Genomic DNA, 21,270 nt, shown 5'->3' with positions numbered 1-21,270 from the left:
GCAATCATCATCAGGTGTGACAACCACAGCAAGAACATTTTTACTGAAGTGGGAGAGATGCCGGAGTTAAGGAGATTATATTTAAATCGTCATTTGACAAGTGCTGCGAGAGTCTGATGGTCTCAGACCGGTCCCCGAGGACGGACCAATGACACCTTCTTTGCATTGGGTGGCTGCCGTGAGGTAAAGGCCCATGTGCGTAACACCTAAAGGAGCACACCACGATGCAAGCTCCAGAGACCTAATAAGGACACGGAGGAGTTGAAGTGCATTCTGTGGTGACGCCTTTCCGGGCCGATCCCCGTCCTTGACGTCAGGATCGGCGTGCCGGAAGGGATGTGCCATGACTGACAGTGCAAGCGGCGACGACAAGAACAGACAAACACAGACTGATCAACACGTAGGCTTTCGCGACCAATATGACACGCGTTTCAGGTTGTAAATGTTGTGGCTTTGATCTCCAACACACCGGTGTGCTGTACTAGTAACGAAGTGGCATGCTCTGTTTACGTAACAAACCTTACTAATTGGCTGTGTCGTGTGGTGGCGGGTTTAACGGCACATTTATACTTACGCGATCTAACCCTAAACACCTGTATTATGAAACAGACTGACAACACCAACGACTGAGACTGTCCACCAACACCACGACATTGTCCACGTCACGATCTTCAAGACCTCCCCCACTGCCTCGCTCCTTTATTCCTCTACCCGCCCTTGCTTCCTTCTTGCTCCCCCTTCTAGCGCGCGCCCGCAACCAACGGCTTCTGGCAAGGCCCCATCGTTAACCTTTGCTGCGAGTGAGGTTACTCCTCCTCCTCCTCTGCCACCACTGTGATCTGGGGAATTCCCCTCTCGCTGACCGTTCGTGCTGTCAATTCCCTGGCCCCTGCTTAAGAGTGCAGCCTCAACACCTTCTTCCTCTGTTCCTCTGCTAATGACTGTCTTTTCTTTAAGCAACAAACACAACATCCTGGCATTTACACAAACACGCCTCCCTTTCCTCCCATCGTGATACGTGGGCACCACCGTCCTGCATCGTGTCCTTATGTGTGAATCAATTTAAAATGCTGCATACATACGAACTGAACAATAAGAGCAGACTAGCAGCCCTGACCCACACACCCATCCCTGTATGTGCGTATGTATGTTGAACTTCTTTTGCACCGTACGTAGCCAACTGTGCTAATCGGAGGTGCGCGGGAAGGACAACCCTCCCTCCAGACAGGCAGCCAGCCAGCCAGCAAAACTTGGCACTGCCCGCGCATGCGTGCAGGGGTGGAGGGTTTACTGCAGCGATGTCACCGCCCTGCACGCGCACTTGGCCGCATGCCACCCAAGAATCCAGCCAGGAATTCAGGCAGGAATCCAGGCAGGAAACTTTATTTCCCAACACGGTACGACTTGTTGATGTTGCCACGGATTTGGGATGCAGCCAGAGGCGGTGGCGGCGAGGTGTGGTGGGATCCGACGATGCAGCGCTGGCCACCGTGACCCCCCTCGTCCTCGATGATAATTGAAACGTAATTTATTTGCTAATTATTGAATTGGGGTCGAAATAGGGAGCATTTGCAGAGTCTAGAGTAGTTTGCAACCAAATTCGTACCTTTGTTTGCAATTACTGGAAAGCACACGTTGGCCCGATGCTCATTTCTGTCTTTCAACTTTTAAATTACTTAAAGTAATTACTTTAACGCTCCGAGACAAAACTGCTGCCTTTGTTTTCGCGATCGTTATCGATTTGTGTACATTGCTATTTTCCCTTGCAGAAGAGACGGTTGGCTTGCGACCAGCACGAGCCGTTCGTCTACAAATATCCCCGTCGGGTGGCTCAGCGGTGGAGTGGCACCCCGCTAGTGGCTCACTGCAAGAGGGATTCCCCCCCCCCCTCTCGCACGGAGCCCTTCCTGCGCGGAGTTTGGCTGCTGGGATTACAAGCAGCCAGCCACGGCGCAGAGTAGCCGCCGGCACGCTTGCTCGCGAGAAGGACCGTCACCCGAAACGTCGGCTTTGTATCGGCTGTTTGCTCATCGGCGGGCCGAGGGCGGTGAAGTGAGTTACGTCAGCGGTGACGTGGCCGCAGGCTGCCTCCGCATACAAAGAGCCGCGTCCGCTTCCTGACGTGCCGGCCGCGCTCGTTGTGATATTGTGTTGGATGGCGTAGATGTCGGTGCGAGATTCGCGCATAAACACATCCGGAAAGGTCACGTGCGATCGAGTAAGATGGATGGGTAAGGGCTGCGGGTAAGAAGATTACGAAACTTTTTGTTTTTTCGAAGCTGCTCATATCGCGGCGTTGAATTAAAACTCGACGCTGATTATAAATTCAGCTGCTGCATTCCAAAAAAGGCATATCTACTTAACTATTTTTTAAAGTTTTCACAGATGCCCCAATTAAAAAGTTTTTTTTTTGCAAAAAAAACCCCATATCCTTACATTTAACTCGTTGTTAAGTGCATCAGATGTCTATGTATTATACTGGTCCCCACCATACCAATGTGGAATTTCCAACATTGGGTTAGTGTTGTAGACAGGCACCATGTGATGCTCAATTAAGCAAAGGGGCACTTTGACTTGCTGCGCATGCGGCATGCTTGTATGACGTGATAGTGATGCAGGTCATAACATAGCGCTACCAACCCGGCAACCTGGGTTCAATTCACGACCGTGGATACAATCAGTGCCACGTGGCATCTGTCGGAATCTAAGGCCTCTTTCATGTCAACAACTGAGCCTGGAAATGAGTAGCTGCTGCAGTGGGTAAACGCCAGGGTTGGTGAGACAAAGGCATTGGGAGGGGGAACAAACCACATCACTCTCTGCTGTGTCGTGCCAGCCTTAACCAGCGGTCACTACAGCACTTGCCCCTAACATCCGTTCAGGACAAATGGGGCATTCACCATATCGCTTGTGTGCCACCCTGCCTTAGACTGTCGACCTATATAAACACGTGGGTCTGTCTCATAACCTTCCGCTTTGAGAGTCTTCATCATGCCACAAGGGTTCAGTTGTGCACTTTGCCGGGCGCAGCAGGAACCGTGGTGACATCAGCTCGACTTAGCGGTGAATGGCACGGACGCTGTTGTCGTGCCTGTGCGTGTACAGAATTTTACATTGCGTGCATATGCCGAACATCGAGGCTCGATTTGGTGCCCTGTACAACACCGGCGGCAACAGTGATTTGAAGATGCCATACGACTCGTAATGCGGTTGGTGTTCGCGGTGGTGGTGGTGGTGGTGATCATAAAACATGCCAATTGCGAGGACGCTGAGAATGATGGTTTGAAGTCTGCTGACGCTGCTGAAAATGATGGTGATGATGACAATTCTGTTTATGATCACGACAATGAGATGAGGGTAAGGATGACGCCACTGATGCTGCTGCTCACGCGGCTAGTGATTGTGAATGATGGATGTTAGAAATGTTGTTTTTGCTGCTCCTAAAAATAATGATGGCAATGCGGTTGCTTCTGCTAATGATGACGCTGATGATCATGCTGTTGCCAATGAATGATTATCCTGATGTCGTCTCTGCTGCTGCTGCTGCAGACGATGACGACGATCATGCTGTTGCCGAATGATTGTCCCGACGCTGTTCCTGCTGGTGCCGCTGCTGCTGCCGCTGACGACGGCGGTCAAGTTTAAGGACAGTCGTCCGGGGAGGGGAGATGACCGTGTGTAGCGTACCTCCAGGCCGGACAGGTAGTAGGCGGAGATGAGTCCCCCGACAAAGCGGATGTTCACCTCGAAGACCGACACCTCCGTGTTCTGTGACCACAGAGACACCACGAAAGCACGGCTCAAGATAGGCACAATAAAACAAAAACATCCCCAGCTCAACACATCACCATGGCCGTCTCATCACCTTATCATCATCATCGTCGTTGTTATTATTTTACATGACGACGCTCGTTTACCCGCGGAAACCTCACGAAGCCTCGAGACTCTTTAATGAAAGGAGAGTCCTGCCACGTTTTCGTTGGAAGGGGGCGATTTGGCAACGTGTAATCCCAATTGGGTAATTTTCACGGCCAATACCATTTGCGTGGTGTTTTTAAATTTTTCAGCTATGGGAAGAAACCAGAGAACACTGATAAAAACCCGCGCAGAAGAAAAAAGGCACCCGAGTTAGGAATCGAACCCAACTGCTCTTGCTGCGAGGCACGAGTTGCCACCACAGTGCCACGCGTAAAACCCGGGTGCCCTTAGGGAGGCATCAGACAAGAGCAACGTGCCGGGTGCTCACCCTGGACGCTGCTCGTCACCGTTAAGACAATCGCGATTCAACAGCACTCGGTGAGATCCATCGTCCCGTGACCACGGCCACGGCATTGTTGCTGATGTGCGTGGTTAATACCGCAGGTGTATTAACCGCGGAAAAAATATATACGCACCGGCCGCCTCGCAGCGTCTGTTAAAGATGCTGCGACGTCGTTTGACGGGTAGGCCATTGTGTGCTGGCGTCGTGGACCAAATTTGATAGATTACTCAATTGGGAAACAATGACTAAATAATAATAATGATCACATCTCATTAAAAGGGTGATATGATTTGCATAGACGGCAGCCATTTATTCACAATTTTAGATGTGGGTCATTACCGTTTGGGAATGTGTGCCACATACGTATCAATGTCTACATGTAAAAAGTAAACATGACAAACGCATTTATACTTCGCCAGAATGTAAATCGTTTGTAGAGTGAAGTGCAGCGGAGTTACATGAACCGGTCCGGGTGCTGGCCTGGCCATTCATCGACTCACAGTCGCCATTCCCAATCTCAGCCAGTCCATTTTTTGAACTCAACTAATTTTTTTTATCAAATAAGGCCCACTTGAATTTTAAAATGTATAACTCCAGTGGCTTCCTAATATCGGAAGCAGGAGCGTTCCAGACGGCCGCAGATTCGCATGTGAAAGCGCGTGATGCAGTTTAGTTTGTGGGAGTGCTGGCTTTAGGCCATTTAGCAGCAGGGGATTTGTAACCCATTGTGTGCAGTTCCCCTATCTCGGTGGCAGTGGCGTAGGTGGGGGGGTGATGAAGATGACCTCAAAATGCGTGACAGGTGTTCGCGATGGCCAGGCTATATTCCAGGGGTGGCAGTGGCTAGTCGTGAGGTCGTATCCACGGATGCGGCAATGTACAGTCAACCCAGCCGTGCATATATCCAAAAGTTACGAACGCAACAAAGTTTTCGACATGCATGTTCGGATCAATATGTGGATACCAAGCACTTGATCTGCCTGGGGTTTTTTGTTGTTGTTGTTGTTGTTTAAAACGGTAGAGGTTCCGCATACTACTCACGCCTCCTTTCTGCCACTTATCGTGGTTTACCGCAGTAAAAAATTATGAAGCGTTATCTTTCCCGTGGTGCATTTGCATACAGAGTGTTAATAAATGATGCCGAGCAGGAGATGGACGGGTGAGGGGCTGACTCTGTGAGAGCAAGATGTAGCTACAGCTACGTAACATAAATGTATGTATGTAGTTGAAATTCGTTTGCACCGTACGGAGCCAACCGTTCTAATCGGAGGTGCGGGGGGGGGGGACAACAAACTAAAAACAAAAAAGCAGTTTAAAAAAATTAGTTTTCAATCTAGATGAAAAAAAAATACTGCAAAATCAATACCAAGGGCCCGTCTGTGCAAACTTACTTGGGTCGGTGCTCATCTCAATTATTGGTTATGAGCCGTTTGTGGGAATTCCACATTCCTATGGCGGGGAGGGGTGGGTGGGCGACTGTTCTCAATTTTTGTAATTGTTTAAATAGTTTTCATTGCGACTCATCGCAATCCCGGTACCAAGCCCTGGTCCACAGCAGAGGGTGTGTGGTGGGGGAGAACAGGAACTCCGGGAGCAAAATCCTCCCGAGATCGGTGCGCCAGAGGCTTAACGAAGCGGTTGGGGTTTGGGAAGGGGGGTGGGGATTGGGCTCACCGCCCCCTCCCAAACGGGGACTGTGACAGCTTCCACGGGGAGGCAGGGGGAAGGACGAGAGGAAAGATTTCTCGCGTAATTGTTGGGGAAGTCACGTGGTGTGCGTACTGCATCATCGGGTTTGCGGTATGACCGTATTGCGTGAACGTCATTGTCTCTGAACATGTCTGCTGTCGTTATTCTTTGAATCTAGAACAATGATGGGGGTAAAGAGGGGCAGGGCAGGGAAGGGGAAAAAAAAAGCGGGGGGGGGGAGCGGGGGGATTAGGAACCACGGATGTACCATGGGCTGTGTTGATGCCCGAGCAGGTTCTGAACCCACGGTATTCTGCATTATAACCCACGGTGCCATCCAATCTTAATCTTTGCACCGTACGTACAAAAAGACAAAGACACACACACACAGATTTCCAATTCAGCCCGAGACTTGAGGCACGGAGCTGTTATCAGGACAGAACAAAAAAAAACCCACCGTGCAATAGAACTGGTATAGACCAAAACATCCTGAACTGCAGAAAACACAATTGGGGTGACACACACACACAGCTGCAGTAGCAACATCACCCCTGACTGAGAAAATCTTGACAGGACCATCCTGAAAAAGAGTCTTGAGACTCGGTGAGCAAACCTGTCAACCCATCACATTTACCCAAATTATTGTACGGGGAAATTGGGTCTTCAGGTCCAATTTTTTTGGTCTATTTGTTTGTGTTTCTCCATTGTGATGGTACTTTGTAGGATGAACGTTGAGATTTATAAGGACACGGGGTGACCAATAAGACCTGAATTAATCTGTAAATAAGGTAGGGCACTGATAAGGGGTTGACAGGTATGGTTGATGGTTTTCTCCGGTCATGGAAGCATCAATAAAAAAAATTGTGGCATGTACCATCCTAAGGGCGCCATGGCATGCGCGTATAGGGTGTGGGGGGGGGGGATCGTATGATGCCAGACCACCTTTGCCTCCCCAGCAACCGATCAGGGCCACGCCACCGCACCGTGAGCTCGTGGTTAGGGTGCACAGCACCAGGAAAGGGCCACGGGCTCGGGTGGAGGAAACGTCACTGATGGCGAGGATGTGCCAGCAAAGGCTGAGGGGGCACCAGGATCAGTGGTGAAGTGTGTGGCCACTGCCCCCCTGCTGCCTGTGTTATGAACAATAAGCGTGCGTGTCGCCGTTTGTCTTTGTCACTGTTCGTGTGTGTCGCTGTGCTGTAGCGCTATGTTGCGCTACGGACCCGGTGACCCGAGTTCGATTCTCGCTCACGGCTACCAACACCGGTGACGATTATCTGAACCGGTCCAGGGCCTCCCCTAGGTCGACTCAGCCTCAAATCAGTACCTGGTGCGGTGTGTAAACATCGCTACTGGGGAGACAAAGGCGGCCGGGCGTACTGCTGGCCACCCACACCTTCATGTGCCATTCTGGCCTCCATAGGTGCTCACCAACAGCACTTGCCCCTATAGTCTGTTAAGGGCTATACAGAGGATCTTTGTCTTTGTATATGCTTATATATATATAGCACCAACCCGCTCGCATGTATCTGCTTGCACACTGTGTTTATACATGCAGAATTCTCTATTAATAGGCACCGTCCCACTTCGCTGTACAGCGCTGGGACACACAGAGGCACTGCCTGGGCACGTTCGGCTCGGCACGGCGGGGGGCGCGGGGAAACTGGGCCAGCGTATGGCGCTGCTCACCGCACCACTCACTCCACAACACTCACTACACTACTCACTACACCACCCTCCTCACCACATCACCGCACCACCCCACTCACTACACCGCACCACTCACTACACAACACCGCACCACCCCACTCACTACACACTGCACCACCCCACTCACTACACTATACTGCACCACTCACTCCACAACACCGCACCACCCCACTCACTACACCGCACCACTCACTACACAACACCGCACCACCCCACTCACTACACACTGTATCACCCCACACACTACACACTGCACCACCCCACTCACTACACTACACCGCACCACTCACTCCACACCACCGCACCAACCCACACACTACACCGCACTACTCACTACACAACACTGCACCACCCCACACACTACACACTGCACCACTCACTCCACAACACCGCACCACCCCACTCACTACACACTGCACCACTCACTCCACAACACCGCACCACCCCACTCACTACACACTGCACCACTCACTCCACAACACCGCACCACCCCACACACTACACCACACTACTCACTGCACCACCCCACTCACTACACCGCACTACTCACCACCCCACCGCGCAACCCCACTCACCACACCACTCGCTACATCACACTGCACCACCCCACTCACTACACACTGCACCACCCCACTCACTACACTACACTGCACCACTCACTCCACAACACCGCAGCACCCCACTCACTACACACTGCACCACTCACTCCACAACACCGCACCACCCCACACACTACACTACTCACTACACCGCACCACTCACTCCACAACATCTAACCACCCCACACACTACACTGCACCACCCCACTCACTAATCACTGCACCACCCACTCACAACACCGCACCACCCCACTCACGACACCGCACCACTCACTCCACAACACCGCACCACCCCACACGCTACACCACACTACTCACTGCACCACCCCACTCACTACACCGCACTACTCACCACCCCACCGCGCAACCCCACTCACCACACCACTCGCTACATCACACGGCACCACGTTCCACTCGTGTGAGCACCGTCATGATATGAAGTGCTCCTGCACTCTGCGTAAGGGGAGGCTGCCTGCGTTTTTTTAATACTGCGTGGATTTTCACAACCAATGTTATTCTCATCGTGCTGGAGAATGGCAACGGAAGACAACAGAATCACTTACACGCCTTACATCTCTCCGATCCTCGTAGGCGTACCGCCTGTATATTCGGAAGTTTGCATGTTCTCTCCATGGTAGCGTGGATTTTTCTCCGGGTCCTCCGGTTTCTCCTCTCCACATTTAGAATCAACGTGCGTTTAGAGCATTTGGCTGCTATACATTTCCCACGTGATAAGCCACTTCGTTGAGCTATCAGTTGTGGTCAGGTCATTTCTGTAAAAAAAAAATCTACACAGCTCAGTGGGGCCTTCATCTGGTAAAATGAATTTAAAAAAGTTGTAAATAAAAATTATCTTCACAAATAAAATCTCACGTTCACTTCACATGCAAAGCTGGCTTTAATCACGGATACAAGTTAAAATGTCTCCCTGCTCAATTGAGTAATGGGACAACGCTCGTCTGCACTGGTGTGCCCCAGCCAGTAGAGGACAATCTACAGTGTCATTAAATCATTTATAACAAATTACAGCTCTTTGTCAGTCCACTGAAGGACGAAGTCCTCTCCCCATGGCGTGTCTGCTGTCACAGGGGTTGTTTGTGACCAGGCCACACTCCACGCCAGTTCGTGCGGGTTGAAGAACGATCGGGGGGAGAGGGAGCTGGTTCAAATATTAGCCGCGAATCAAACTCGGGTGGCGCAGCGGTGAACACAGCGGCCACGGAGGGTCTCGATGGGGCCCATTCTATGGCAGGATCTCGGCAGCATCTCTGTAACGGCTGGTATGAGTCCACCCCCACCCTCCTCCATGTACATTTCGTGCAACGTTTTTGAATTTCACACAAACCCCGTGTGGAAAACATGCCGAGCAACGCACCACACTCGTTCGCCTCGGCTCGTGTTTGACCGGATTTTAGTTTTCTGCCGTGCGCTGCACAGACATTAAAAAGGCTCCAGAGAACTCATCAATAGCATGCGGATGCGAATTTATGTATTTCTGGCTTTGTCTGCATGTATTCATGTCTTTGCAGAGGAGCGACGCTCACAATAACGAGCAGAGCGCCGGGCGGCTAAAACACAGCAGGTTCACACAGTAGGGGGCACAGGTGGGGCATCGGGCCAGTCATCTCAGTCAGTCGACCCATGGAACCTGGATCTGTCCCGTGACCTCCTGCCAGCGGGCGTTCGACACTTCACGTGGCCTTAAAGTGCGCATAGCCTGGCACAAGCGCCGTGGAGACGTCACCGCCACTTAGTGGCGAATGGCGGTTGTTGTTGTTGTACGTCTTTGTGCCAAACTATTTGTAAAACAATTACATGATGTTTTGTGTGTGTGTGTGCATTGATTGGTGACTGGGCCACGGACCATCAAACTCGCTTCACGCAACGACGTGGTTCAAGTCAGGGGCGAGAGAGGCGTTACGTATTTATTGTTGAAACATCGGCAGGAATTGATAATACTCCTTGGTTCTTTCGGTAAAGTCACGTAGAAAATAAAATAATAATATAATACGACGTTTCGGTTGCAACATAAGCAACCATCATCAGGTAAGAATGAATGATAAAACACAGACAGAAACAACATAGGCAGACACATGCAGAGAGAGAGAGAGAGACACAAAGACACACCGAGCGAGACACACACCAAGATAAAACACAAACATGGAAACAACATAGGCAGACACACATGCAGAGAGAGAGACACACACACAAAGACACACCGAGCGAGACACACACCAAGAAAAAACACAGACACGGAAACAAAATAGGCAGACACACGTGTGTCTCTCTCTACATGTGTGTCTGCATATGCTGTTTCCGTGTCTGTGTTTTATCATTCATTCTTACCTGATGATGGTTGCTTGTGTTGCAACCGAAACGTCGTATTATATTATTATTTGATTTTATTTTCTACGTGACTTTACCGAAAAACCCAAAGAGTAATTCCTGCAAACACGAAAGCTTCGAATCTAATTGATATTAATTTTATCAATTTGTATTCACGTGGTGATTTGTTTTGACTATTTTTTTTAGCGACTTCCTCACCTTTCCTTTACTTTTGCATTGTTGGCATGTTCTGACCCCCAACTGGACATCTGTGAAAAAAAGAGCTTCATAGCTCATCGGATTCCTCCAGTTGTGAATAAAGTTCCCACTTACGATCCTGTAATTCCGCAACAAATTGCGGCTGGTGCGTTGGTGACGTTTCTGGCCTTCGAATGGGAAGTTGGGTTCGAACCGATGCACCTTCAAATCGCGGGCAGTGACCGCTCGCTCGTTGGTGCCTGGATATGGATTTTTAAAGTTAATAAGTTGATAAAAGGGAAAGAAAAAAAACATTTTGCAAGCTGCAGCCTTTGCAACCGGCCAGGAAAAAAACTAAATTTCATAAGAGCGGGTCAAATCGATGCAATTTTGTAGTGACAACAAAAGCAATTTCAATTTTCAAAAGCATCATTCAAGACACGCAAAGATAGAGACAATAACACAGTTATTTATATATTGGCCTTTTCTATTTTCAAGGATATTATTGAATTCCCCCCCACGCTCACTGTACATTTTATTTGTTGGCTGGATTTCCGTCTATTTTTCACACGAGGGTTATAATTACAACACTTAAGAACAACCTCACTTAATAATGCATGTGAATGTACACTTCAACTTACTATCCGATTAATCCAGTCACTCGAGCCGTCGCCAATTTGCATTCTTGTTAAGTTTACATTTCAATTTGCGTTTTAAAAATACGTGCCGTTTCTACCCATTAACTTATCTGCGCATTAAAATGTTTATGTACACATGCAATGCTCCCGTGCATTCACACGCAACTATTCATTAACCCATTAAACGGGCAGAGAAATGCCGTCGAACCGTCATTCATTTCCTTACACCATGTCTCGGGCACTCTCCACCAATGTGCACATCAGGGTTAATAACACTGGTCAACAAAAAAAACACATTTTTTTCTGGCCTGGACTTTTGCAGCTGTTTTAGACTAATTTCAGGGTGCCGATTCCAAATCTGATCTCAGATTTGCTCTATCACATCTCATTTTTATGCTATCGGCATACCCCATTTTCATTTATTTTACCCGAAATTAACTCTGTCACTTATAATTGCAAGTTGTTGCGAGTCAGTGACTGCTTTAGTGTTAAAATATGGTGCTGTATTTTTAGAATAGTGTGTTTATAATATTATTTTATGTAGATATCCACATTTATTTAATATTTTTCTTCAGCAGTTTTTATTGAAAATGCAATATTTGATATCTCAAAAACGCGATGTGATAGACAAAAACTGATGCCAGATTTGGAATCAGCACCCCAGAATTACCTTGAAGCCGTTGGAATACCTTGTGCCAGAAAAAGTGTGTTGACCAGTGTAATCACAGTCTCGCCTGCTCAAATGAGCAACGGTGGACTACATCACCTTCATCGGGCATACGCAGGGATAGTGAGCGGTTGAAATTACAATCGTGGCTCTGGAAAAGCCGAACCCGAAAAGGAACAAGTAATATTTAAAAATACTTAAAAAAAAACACGCTTTAATTAAATGTACCGTACTGGTAATGGCAGAACGCCACGACTCCAGGAAGTGGCCCCAAAGCTTGCCATAACGTAAGGGGCCATGGTGATTTACAGCCAACGTCAGTTGAGCGTGGACAATTAGACCCAAGCCGAAACATAACATATAAAAAATATGGTTATAAAATATATTTTTCATTTTTAATTATAAAATATAGTATTGTCATCAGTATTACATAAGTATACGAAGTTTGCAGTCGATATCACATTGGGAAGTGGGTTAAAATTGAGTTACGAGATTTGAGGATACGACAACAACAACAACAGAGTGAGTTAAATAAAAGCGTGTAATAAAAAAAGTGGCCAAAAGATCGAAAAAGAAAACTTCAACTTGACTTGACGCATTTAAGTTAAGAGGGGGCGTGGGGGGGCAGTGAAACGAAGATAAAAGCTCCAGATTCGACTGGGTGGAGAGACTTGGAGCCAAAGACCTGTCTCGTCAAGCAGCGGAAACCAACGCGCAAAGTCCTCGGCAGCAGTGGCTTTTGGCCAACCATCGAACAAAGACGGTCACCGCATTGCAGTGGCGGCAATCTACAGTTGTCATTATAGCACGCCTGAAGATCATCTGAAAATTAGTTTTCCTGAATGACGAATATTCAGCCTCGCGTTGGCAGGCCCGGGACGCAGTGGTAATGTTTTACACGTAAACAGAGTCAGTTCATGCAAAACTGCATCGCAGAACGCTAGAGAGCTCTTACCGTGGCGCCCTGTTGCAGGGAACCACACAGCCAGGCCGGAATGCAGTCATAATCGGAGCGCACCATTGCCCAACCAAGCTCTGTGGTCCTATATTGTTATGGCGAGGGTCTAATGGTGTTGGGAAATTAACTACCGCGCCTGGTATACAGGTTCGTGGGTTCAATCCTGACCCTGACACCCGTATATTTGGAGTTTGCGGTGTCTATTTCCCTGTGGCCACGTGAATTTTCCTCCGGGTCCTCCGGTTTTTCCCTCCACATTTAGAAACGCGCGTTTAGAGTATTTGACTGCTTTACATTTCCACGTGATGATGTCACTTTGTTGAGCTGTCGTTAATGGTCAGGTGGCTTCTGAAAAAGAGCTCTATAGTTCAGTGGGCCGTACCTGCTGAAGTACATTTAAAATAAAATTAATTCGTTTATGTTTGGGCAATCCATTAAAATGTAGGTGTCTACAAGATACGAAATACTTATCTTCAGGGGTTGCATCTACAACAATCATCTTCCTCTAGCGGCGTATCACTCACCTGGTGCCAAGGTCACCACCATCACACAGAGTCCCAACATAATCATACCAAACCAAACCACAGCGGCTTTCAAAGCATGCACTGTATAGTGCGCTGCACCTTCGGCGGCGCAACGCGGCCGAGGATTTGAGAGCATTTGGAGGCTTTAACTGCTCAACTCCACAGAGGGAAGAGACAAAGGGGAAGGAAAATGTTTGCAGCTTTGCGGCGTCTCCTCGCCGCACCGGATTAGCGAGGAACACTGCGAGGACGAGGCGATTGTTTTTACCAGTTGTGCAGGCCTGCTGGCAAACGTGCAAATGCACTTGCACGCAGCAACGGAACATTAATTCGGCAATAACGCCACGCCGAATGCAATTTACTTAAAGGAAGAGGATATTTCCAAATACGAGCGTTACTGCTACTCGCCATTACTCCATGATTGCATTTGGTTGGGAAGCGGTGTGTGATCTTGTGGTGATGCCGGGTGAGCTCGTGGTAGTGCTGGGTGGGATAGTGGTGGTGCTGGGTGGGATAGTGGTAGTGCTGGGTGGGATAGTGGTGGTGCTGGGTGGGATAGTGGTGGTGCTGGGTGGGATAGTGGTGGTGCTGGTGGGATAGTGGTGGAGCTGGTGGGATAGTGGTGGTGCTGGTGGGATAGTGGTGGTGCTGGGTGGGATAGTGATAGTGCTGGGTGGGATAGTGGTGGCGCTGGGTGGGATAGTGGTAGTGCTGGGTGGGATAGTGGTGGCGCTGGGTGGGATAGTGGTGGTGCTGGGTGGGATAGTGGTGGTGCTGGGTGGGATAGTGGTGGTGCTGGGTGGGGTAGTGGTGGTGCTGGGTGGGATAGTGGTGGTGCTGGGTGGGATAGTGGTGGTGCTGGGTGAGATAGTGGTGGTGCTGGGTGGGATAGTGGTGGTGCTGGGTGGAGTAGTGGTGGTGCTGGGTGGGATAGTGGTGGTGCTGGGTGGGATAGTGGTGGTGCTGGGTGGGATAGTGGTGGTGCTGGGTGGGATAGTGGTGGTGCTGGTTAGGATAGTGGTGGTGCTGGGTGGGATAGTGGTGGTGCTGGGTGGGATAGTGGTGGTGCTGGGTGGAATAGTGGTGGTGCTGGGCGGGATAGTGGTGGTGATGGGTGGGATAGTGGTGGTGCTGGTTAGGATAGTGGTGGTGCTGGGTGGGATAGTGGTGGTGCTGGGTGGGATAGTGGTGGTGCTGGGTGGAATAGTGGTGGTGCTGGGTGGGATAGTGGTGGTGCTGGGTGGAATAGTGGTGGTGCTGGGTGGGATAGTGGTGGTGCTGGGTGGGATAGTGGTGGTGCTGGGTGGGATAGTGGTGGTGCTGGGTGGGATAGTGGTGGTGCTGGGTGGGGTAGTGGTGGTGCTGGGTGGGGTAGTGGTGGTGCTGGGTGGGATAGTGGTGGTGCTGGGTGGGATAGTGGTAGTGCTGGGTGGGATAGTGGTGGTGCTGGGTGGGATAGTGGTGGTGCTGGGTGGGATAGTGGTGGTGCTGGGTGGGATAGTGGTAGTGCTGGTTAGGATAGTGGTGGTGCTGGGTGGGATAGTGGTGGTGCTGGGTGGGATAGTGGTGGTGCTGGTTAGGATAGTGGTAGTGCTGAGTGGGATAGTGGTTTTGCAGGACCACCGCCCACCGATGCTACGTTTTTTTCCAAACGTAAACAATTCGAAACTGCAGCATCTGACAAGCCACACAGGGCCACCCTGCGGACACCAACATTGGCCTGCGGACGACAACTTGGGTCCCAACCGCTCTGCAGGTAGCGCTGGAGCTCTCACGACACTGGAGCGCGCTGGCGCGCACGTAACGTGGAGGATGTTCCCGCCGCGTGGCCCCATAGCCTCCGGTGAGGCAGCTGTCCGCGAAAACAATCTTTGTGGGTACTGAATGCACCTGCCTCCTGTTCATATATTTATTGAATCCAACAGCCCCCCCTCCTGCTCTTTGAACAAGCTACGAATGGGCACACCGTTGCGATATAGCGTGGTGATGTTAAATTATTTATTTAAAGAAGTAAAAAAACCCCTGCAAGGCTTTTGATTTAAAGATATTGAACGAGCAGGTCGATAGTAAATAAATGTATAAACACGCGGCTGGAGGTGGGGGTCGATGAAGTAGAGAGAGCTATCACTTGTCATCAGATGCATCCGTTAATGTTTTGTGCTTCGCTTATTATACGACGTTTTCTTTTTTCGTTGTCACCAAACGTGTGTAACTTGAAACGTCACTCCAACAGACGACGCCTTCGTGGAATTCTTACAAACGAGTGAGACATCTGGGGATCTCGTCGCACGCCTTAATTAAATCCACGGGGGCAAAGATCTTAAATATAAATCTGCTCATTTACATGAGGAATTGTGGTTGTAAAAAAAAAACACAACCGCGGTAAATTAATTAATTACTCCACCTGTCATTAAATCGTGTAATTGATTTAACCTGATGCAGACGCAGAGCGACAACCGCAATTTCACATTCAGGTGGTCAAGTCAGATGACCACTTCGCCCGGGAGGGTCCCTCAATGTTTAGTCGGAGGATTCCTCGTCCTGGGTCCGATCTGGCACGTCGCTGCCTGGCCCTGAAGAGGGCCCTTGGCGTGGCCTGTGGTGTTGTTGCTACTCTGGAGACGGGGAGATCGATGACCGACGTTGAGTCGCCGCGTTGATGGCATTCGTCGTGATGTTTCACTTAACAGGGTGGGGGTCGGGTGAAGGGCAGTTAGCGCGTATGTAACGTGGAAGTCTGGAAAATCACTTAGCAAGAAAGTATGTTTTAGATGCAAACGGAAGGGGGGCCTTGCGATCAATGCGACGTGGGGTTGCAACGGGCAAGAGGGCAGGACAAAGACACGTACATTTCAGTGGCACCCAAAGTTCAGCCACTAAGTGGGAGAGCTGTGGCGAGATTGTGGAAGACTGTAAAATGAGACCTTGGAGTTTGGGGCTTTGCTGTGAAACGCTTGTGAGATTTGGAGCAATTAAGTGATGGTCTCTCCTGTGGTTGCATCGTTGATCTTGGTCAAGATCATCTAGATCTTGAGTCAGAGCTATGTCTACATTCATTGCTTCCCTAATAAGAGTTTTTTTGGGTTAGATCACGTAAATGTATAAATGTGTCGTTAAACCCGCCACCACCCGACACAGCCAACCAGTAAGGGTTGTCACGTAAACAGAATGTGCCAATTCGTCACTAGTACAGCACGCCGGTGTGTTGGAGAGCCAAGGCACAACATTTACAATCGGAGTACGACGTTTCGCCAGTAATTACAACTAGCTTCATCAGGCGACAGACAGATTTGTGGAGAAGTCCACCTACGAAAACCTACGTGTTAAACATTGCTTCCGTGCCACGGGTTTACTCTGAATAAAAAAAAAATTGCGATGAAATTCCTACAATCCTGCAAATGCACATTTTTTCCAAGGCAAAAGATTGTCTGTTTAGTTGCTTTTTTAAAGTCTCTACAGTCTCTTAATCTTAAAAGCTTTTTTTTGTTAAAGTCCAGCTCTCTGACCCATGAAGCAACACAAACGCCTCATACCCGTCTCTTAATGTGAAAGTTGAGCTCTCTACTCTAGCAAAGTGGCTTATGTAATTCATAAAACCCATATCTGCAAACACAACACATCTCTTGACCTTCTCAGAACCTCCTGTATTATTCACATTGCCGCCTGAATACACAGTTCTCCACTCACTCTTCATTTCTTACTTCCAAACGCAAAGCAGCGGCAGCAAGCAGCAGCAAGCAGCAGCAGCAACAAGCAGTAGCAACAGCAGCAAGCAACAGCAGCAACCAACAGCAGCAGCAAGCAGCAACAAGCAACAGCAAGCAGCAGCAGCAAGCAGCAGCAACAGCAGCAGCAACAGCAGCAACAAGCAGCAGCAACAGCAGCAAGCAACAGCAGCAACAAGCAACAGCAAGCAGCAGCAGCAAGCAGCAACAAGCAGCAGCAAGCAACAGCAGCAACAAGCAGCAGCAACAACAGTAAGCAACAGCAGCAACCAACAGCAGCAGCAAGCAGCAACAAGCAACAGCAAGCAGCAGCAGCAAGCAGCAGCAACAGCAGCAGCAAGCAGCAGCAGGAGCAAGCAGCAGCAGCAAGCAGCAGCAGCAAGCAACAGCAGCAGCAAGCAGCAGCAGCAGCAAACAGCAAGCAGCAACAGCAGCAGCAAGCAGCAGCAGCAGCAACCCTCCCCCTAGCCGCTGCCAGGCCCCGGTGCCCAAGGCTGGCAGTGCATTCCCAGTCGTTAGTGTTGTAGTGGAAGAGAACGAGGCCTCGTCTCCAGTGAAACACTCACAGCTCTCACCCCCGTCGTCACCCGGCACAGCCAATTAGCAAAGGGATGTCACGTAAGCAAAAAAACGTGTCCGATTAGTTACTCCTTCGGGAGCAGCGGCATGTTGGAGAGTGAAACTCACGACATTCTTAGCTGATGAAGCTGGCTGTAATCACCAGCGAAACGTCGAACTCAAATTGTAAATGCTGCGGGTTTTACCCTCAAACACACCGGTGTGCTGAAGTAGTAACTAATCGGCACGTTTTCTTTTGGTGACAAACCTTATCAATTGGATGCGTCGGATGGTTGTGGATTTGACGACACATTCATATTTACGTGATCTAACTCAATAATAAAATCGGGAAGTCAGAATAATGATCTTTTAACTGGAGTTAGAATAAAGGATTGGGGAGTGGTTCAACCGTGGCTAATTGTTCAGTTCGACGTGTCCGCGCGCCAACGATGATTATACGCTTATCGTTTTTTACTTTTCACTTTCCCTTTGCAATTTTTCATATCGTTGAGTTTCATAAATTGTAGTGGTGTGACTTGGAATGTGATGAGAAGCCGTGACCAAAAATAGATTTGGCGACAGTTTTCATAATGGCTAAACTGTAGAAAGTTCCACTGTACTTATAACAAACGAAAGGCAATCACCAGGAAAAACAAAGCATGATAAAATTATCACTTCTACATTTTAAATATACATACAAAAAATACCTGAGGCGGTCCCTTGTCCAGTTATCGGATGTACTAATAAAGTTAAATCTATCTGATGGGCCAAGGTTGTCCCGAACCATTTCGAATGGAAAATTAACTTAACACAGAACCACACAAGCCAAAACTCGGAGTGGTTCGTTGACGATGTCAAAACTTACGCACTTACGCATCTGCTCTCTCCACGCAGGTGCAACGGACGGCATCACTCGGTGGCTGTCTGCCGAATTGGGCCCTCGATGCTGGGAGTCGATCTGCTTAAAAAGTGTGAAACCTCCCACGCCTACAACGGGGCTATTTTTCCGACGTCAGTGGTCACCTGTCCGAGACGTGCGGCTCGTTGACACGTGACGACGCGGTTTTAACTTCTACGTGACTTTACCGAAAGAACCAAGAAGATGAATCCCTGCAGTCACGAAAGCTTTAAATGGAAATTGACTGGACATTTTTGACAAAAGTAGCTCATCGTATTCCTCCAGCCTTGTTTAAGATTCTTTATTCTGACTCAAGGGGTCTACACGAGGCCTAGGATTCAAACCCAGCCTCACAACAGTGACTGCTCATTGGCTTTGACAGGGGCAAAGCTTTAAGCCGAGTCCCCCGAGTGACCCAGGCGCATCTGGGCTCTTTGTACCTAAATATGTACGATTAAACAGCACACAATATGCTCTGAAGGGCATGCTGACATTTCTGGCATGAATTTATTTATTTCATTGTTACATTTGTATACATATATCTAAAGTTATGACCACGTATATCCCGCTTGATATTGGAGTAATGTATTCACAAGATGAAGAATCGTGCCTTCTGTAACAGCTGCTCAGTCACCACACACACGCGCACACTCGGACATTGTCACTCCAGGGAAAGGCCCTGGAAGATGGGCCTGCATGACCACTTCAATGAGTGTCACAATTCAATAGGCCTCTGTCTAATCCAACACCAGAGGGCAACTAATGCTCCAATAAAGGGCAATTCAACTGGTTATCCCTCGTCTCATGCATTAAACACATCGATCCCATTACTCATAACTGAATAAAGCCAAATTATAATGAAACATCTAATTAATTATAAGACCGGTTTTTTTTCGTACAGACGTCGAGAAGCGTGCACTCGCTTCGCACGTGAGAGATGTCATCTCTCGCACGCGACTTTGCCACTTTGCCACTCACGTTCTTGGCTGTGCCCTGCTTGGCAGGCGCCTGTGATCACGGAGCCCGCCCGAGAGAGTTGCGCGCAACGTCGGTGACATTTCTCGTTTTCACGCGGCATCATCGCGAGCACAGCTCAAAGCGTGGCTAAAGTTGCGCGGATTTTTTGTCAATTATTATTTATATTTGTTCTTTTTTCTTCCCCGGCGCGGTGCACGCGGCCTTTAGGAGAGGCTCGGAAGGGGGGAGGGCTCGTCAAGCGCATCTCCTCCAGGTCGATGTGGGTATTTTTTTTAAAGGCTGCGGATGTGACGAGCTGACAGTGTATTCCGCGCCGTGCCAACATGTCGGCGAGCGACATGAGAAAAACCGAGCAAATGCTTTGCGTCTTAAATATGTAGCGTGTATTCATTGATCATTCATGCCCGGGCCAATTATTGCTCTGCGCCAGTTTTACCAAAGTCCCAGTACAGGTGTCTCTTATTGATACGACGTAATTCGCGAGAATGTGTCGTGGTACTCTGCGCGTACGACGGACTGCTCTCTTATAAAGGAATACGAGATTTCCATCTCTGACTAAGGGCTTCCACAAAACAAAGTTGACCATGCTGTGGTTTTAACCGTACATACACACACACTTACAACAACGGCAGTCGTTACCACGAAAAACGAATTGGCAGTGCCCATTGTGGTGCTTGCACCAAGATCGGTGCCCTTTGAGGTCACACGAAGCTGCAAAAGTTCACCGGCAGGAGGCCATGGGTGAACAAGATTGATGCACCGCCTGTGCCCCGGAGAATTTTACAAAATTGCTGCGTTTTAGCCGCCCTGCACTCTGCTCATTGTTGTGAGCGTCGCTCCTCTGCCCTCCGCTGCTGTTGGGGGTCGACTGCCTCCAACTGCCCAGTAACGTCCTTTATGAGCCTCCTTCACAGAGGCCGATGTTGTCACCGCTGGTTCCAGTCAATGGCAAGTCCAATCAGCTCCAAATCCACCCGGACTAAATGGGGCCATTTCTTCTCTAGCCTGTACTGTGTACGTTTAGCCCCATTTATCCAACCAAACAGAATCTCTTTGAACGTGCAGTGGCAGGTCATGCGGGCTACATTACCCCAGCCAATGCACCCTTGCTTGCTCAAAAGAGCCCAAAATAAATAACAAAATACCTGCCTGGGTCCGTTGTACCATTGAACACTCCACCCTTCAACTCTCCGTGAGTAATGAGATGGTTGCAATTAAGGTACCAGAATTCCCGTATCCGTGAAGAGGTCTCACCTCAATAAAGGTGAGCTGCATTGTATTTTCATCAACTTCATAATGATGCGTGGAAACTGCCCGACCCGGTCGCTTTCATACGAACCACCGGGTCTTTTCGATGACAGTTACGCCCTCCCCCTGATCTATTCCTGCGAAACAAGGAACCTCGTGAGCCAACACCTGTGCCAGCTTGAAACATTCAAGCTAGCCTGCCCACAACACATCCTGGGTGTAAGCAGGTAGAATAGTGCGAGGAGCTCAAAGATACTGGAAGAATCTGGACAAAGTCCCACAAGCACAAACACG

The 21,270-nt window shown here is 49.1% G+C and overlaps 1 protein-coding gene across 3 annotated transcripts in view; it reads right to left on the bottom strand.

Annotated features, from left to right (window-relative positions):
• LOC133354371 (mannosyl-oligosaccharide 1,2-alpha-mannosidase IA-like) overlaps window positions 1-21,270 on the bottom strand; it is a 428,294-nt gene that overhangs the window by 124,371 nt on the left and 282,653 nt on the right. For all 3 annotated transcript variants that reach the window (XM_061571183.1, XM_061571166.1, XM_061571174.1), the window contains exon 5: window positions 3,688-3,768. In XM_061571183.1, the coding sequence (XP_061427167.1) occupies window positions 3,688-3,768 (81 nt within the window). The remainder of the gene's footprint in view (window positions 1-3,687; window positions 3,769-21,270) is intronic.

The sequence above is a fragment of the Lethenteron reissneri genome, chromosome 6, assembly GCF_015708825.2.
Source record: "Lethenteron reissneri isolate LAM-NWPU_2019-01 chromosome 6, ASM1570882v1, whole genome shotgun sequence".
NCBI lineage: Eukaryota > Metazoa > Chordata > Hyperoartia > Petromyzontiformes > Petromyzontidae > Lethenteron > Lethenteron reissneri.
The sequence above is the reverse complement of the archived record's forward strand: the minus strand, read 5'-3'. Positions and strand labels throughout refer to the sequence as shown.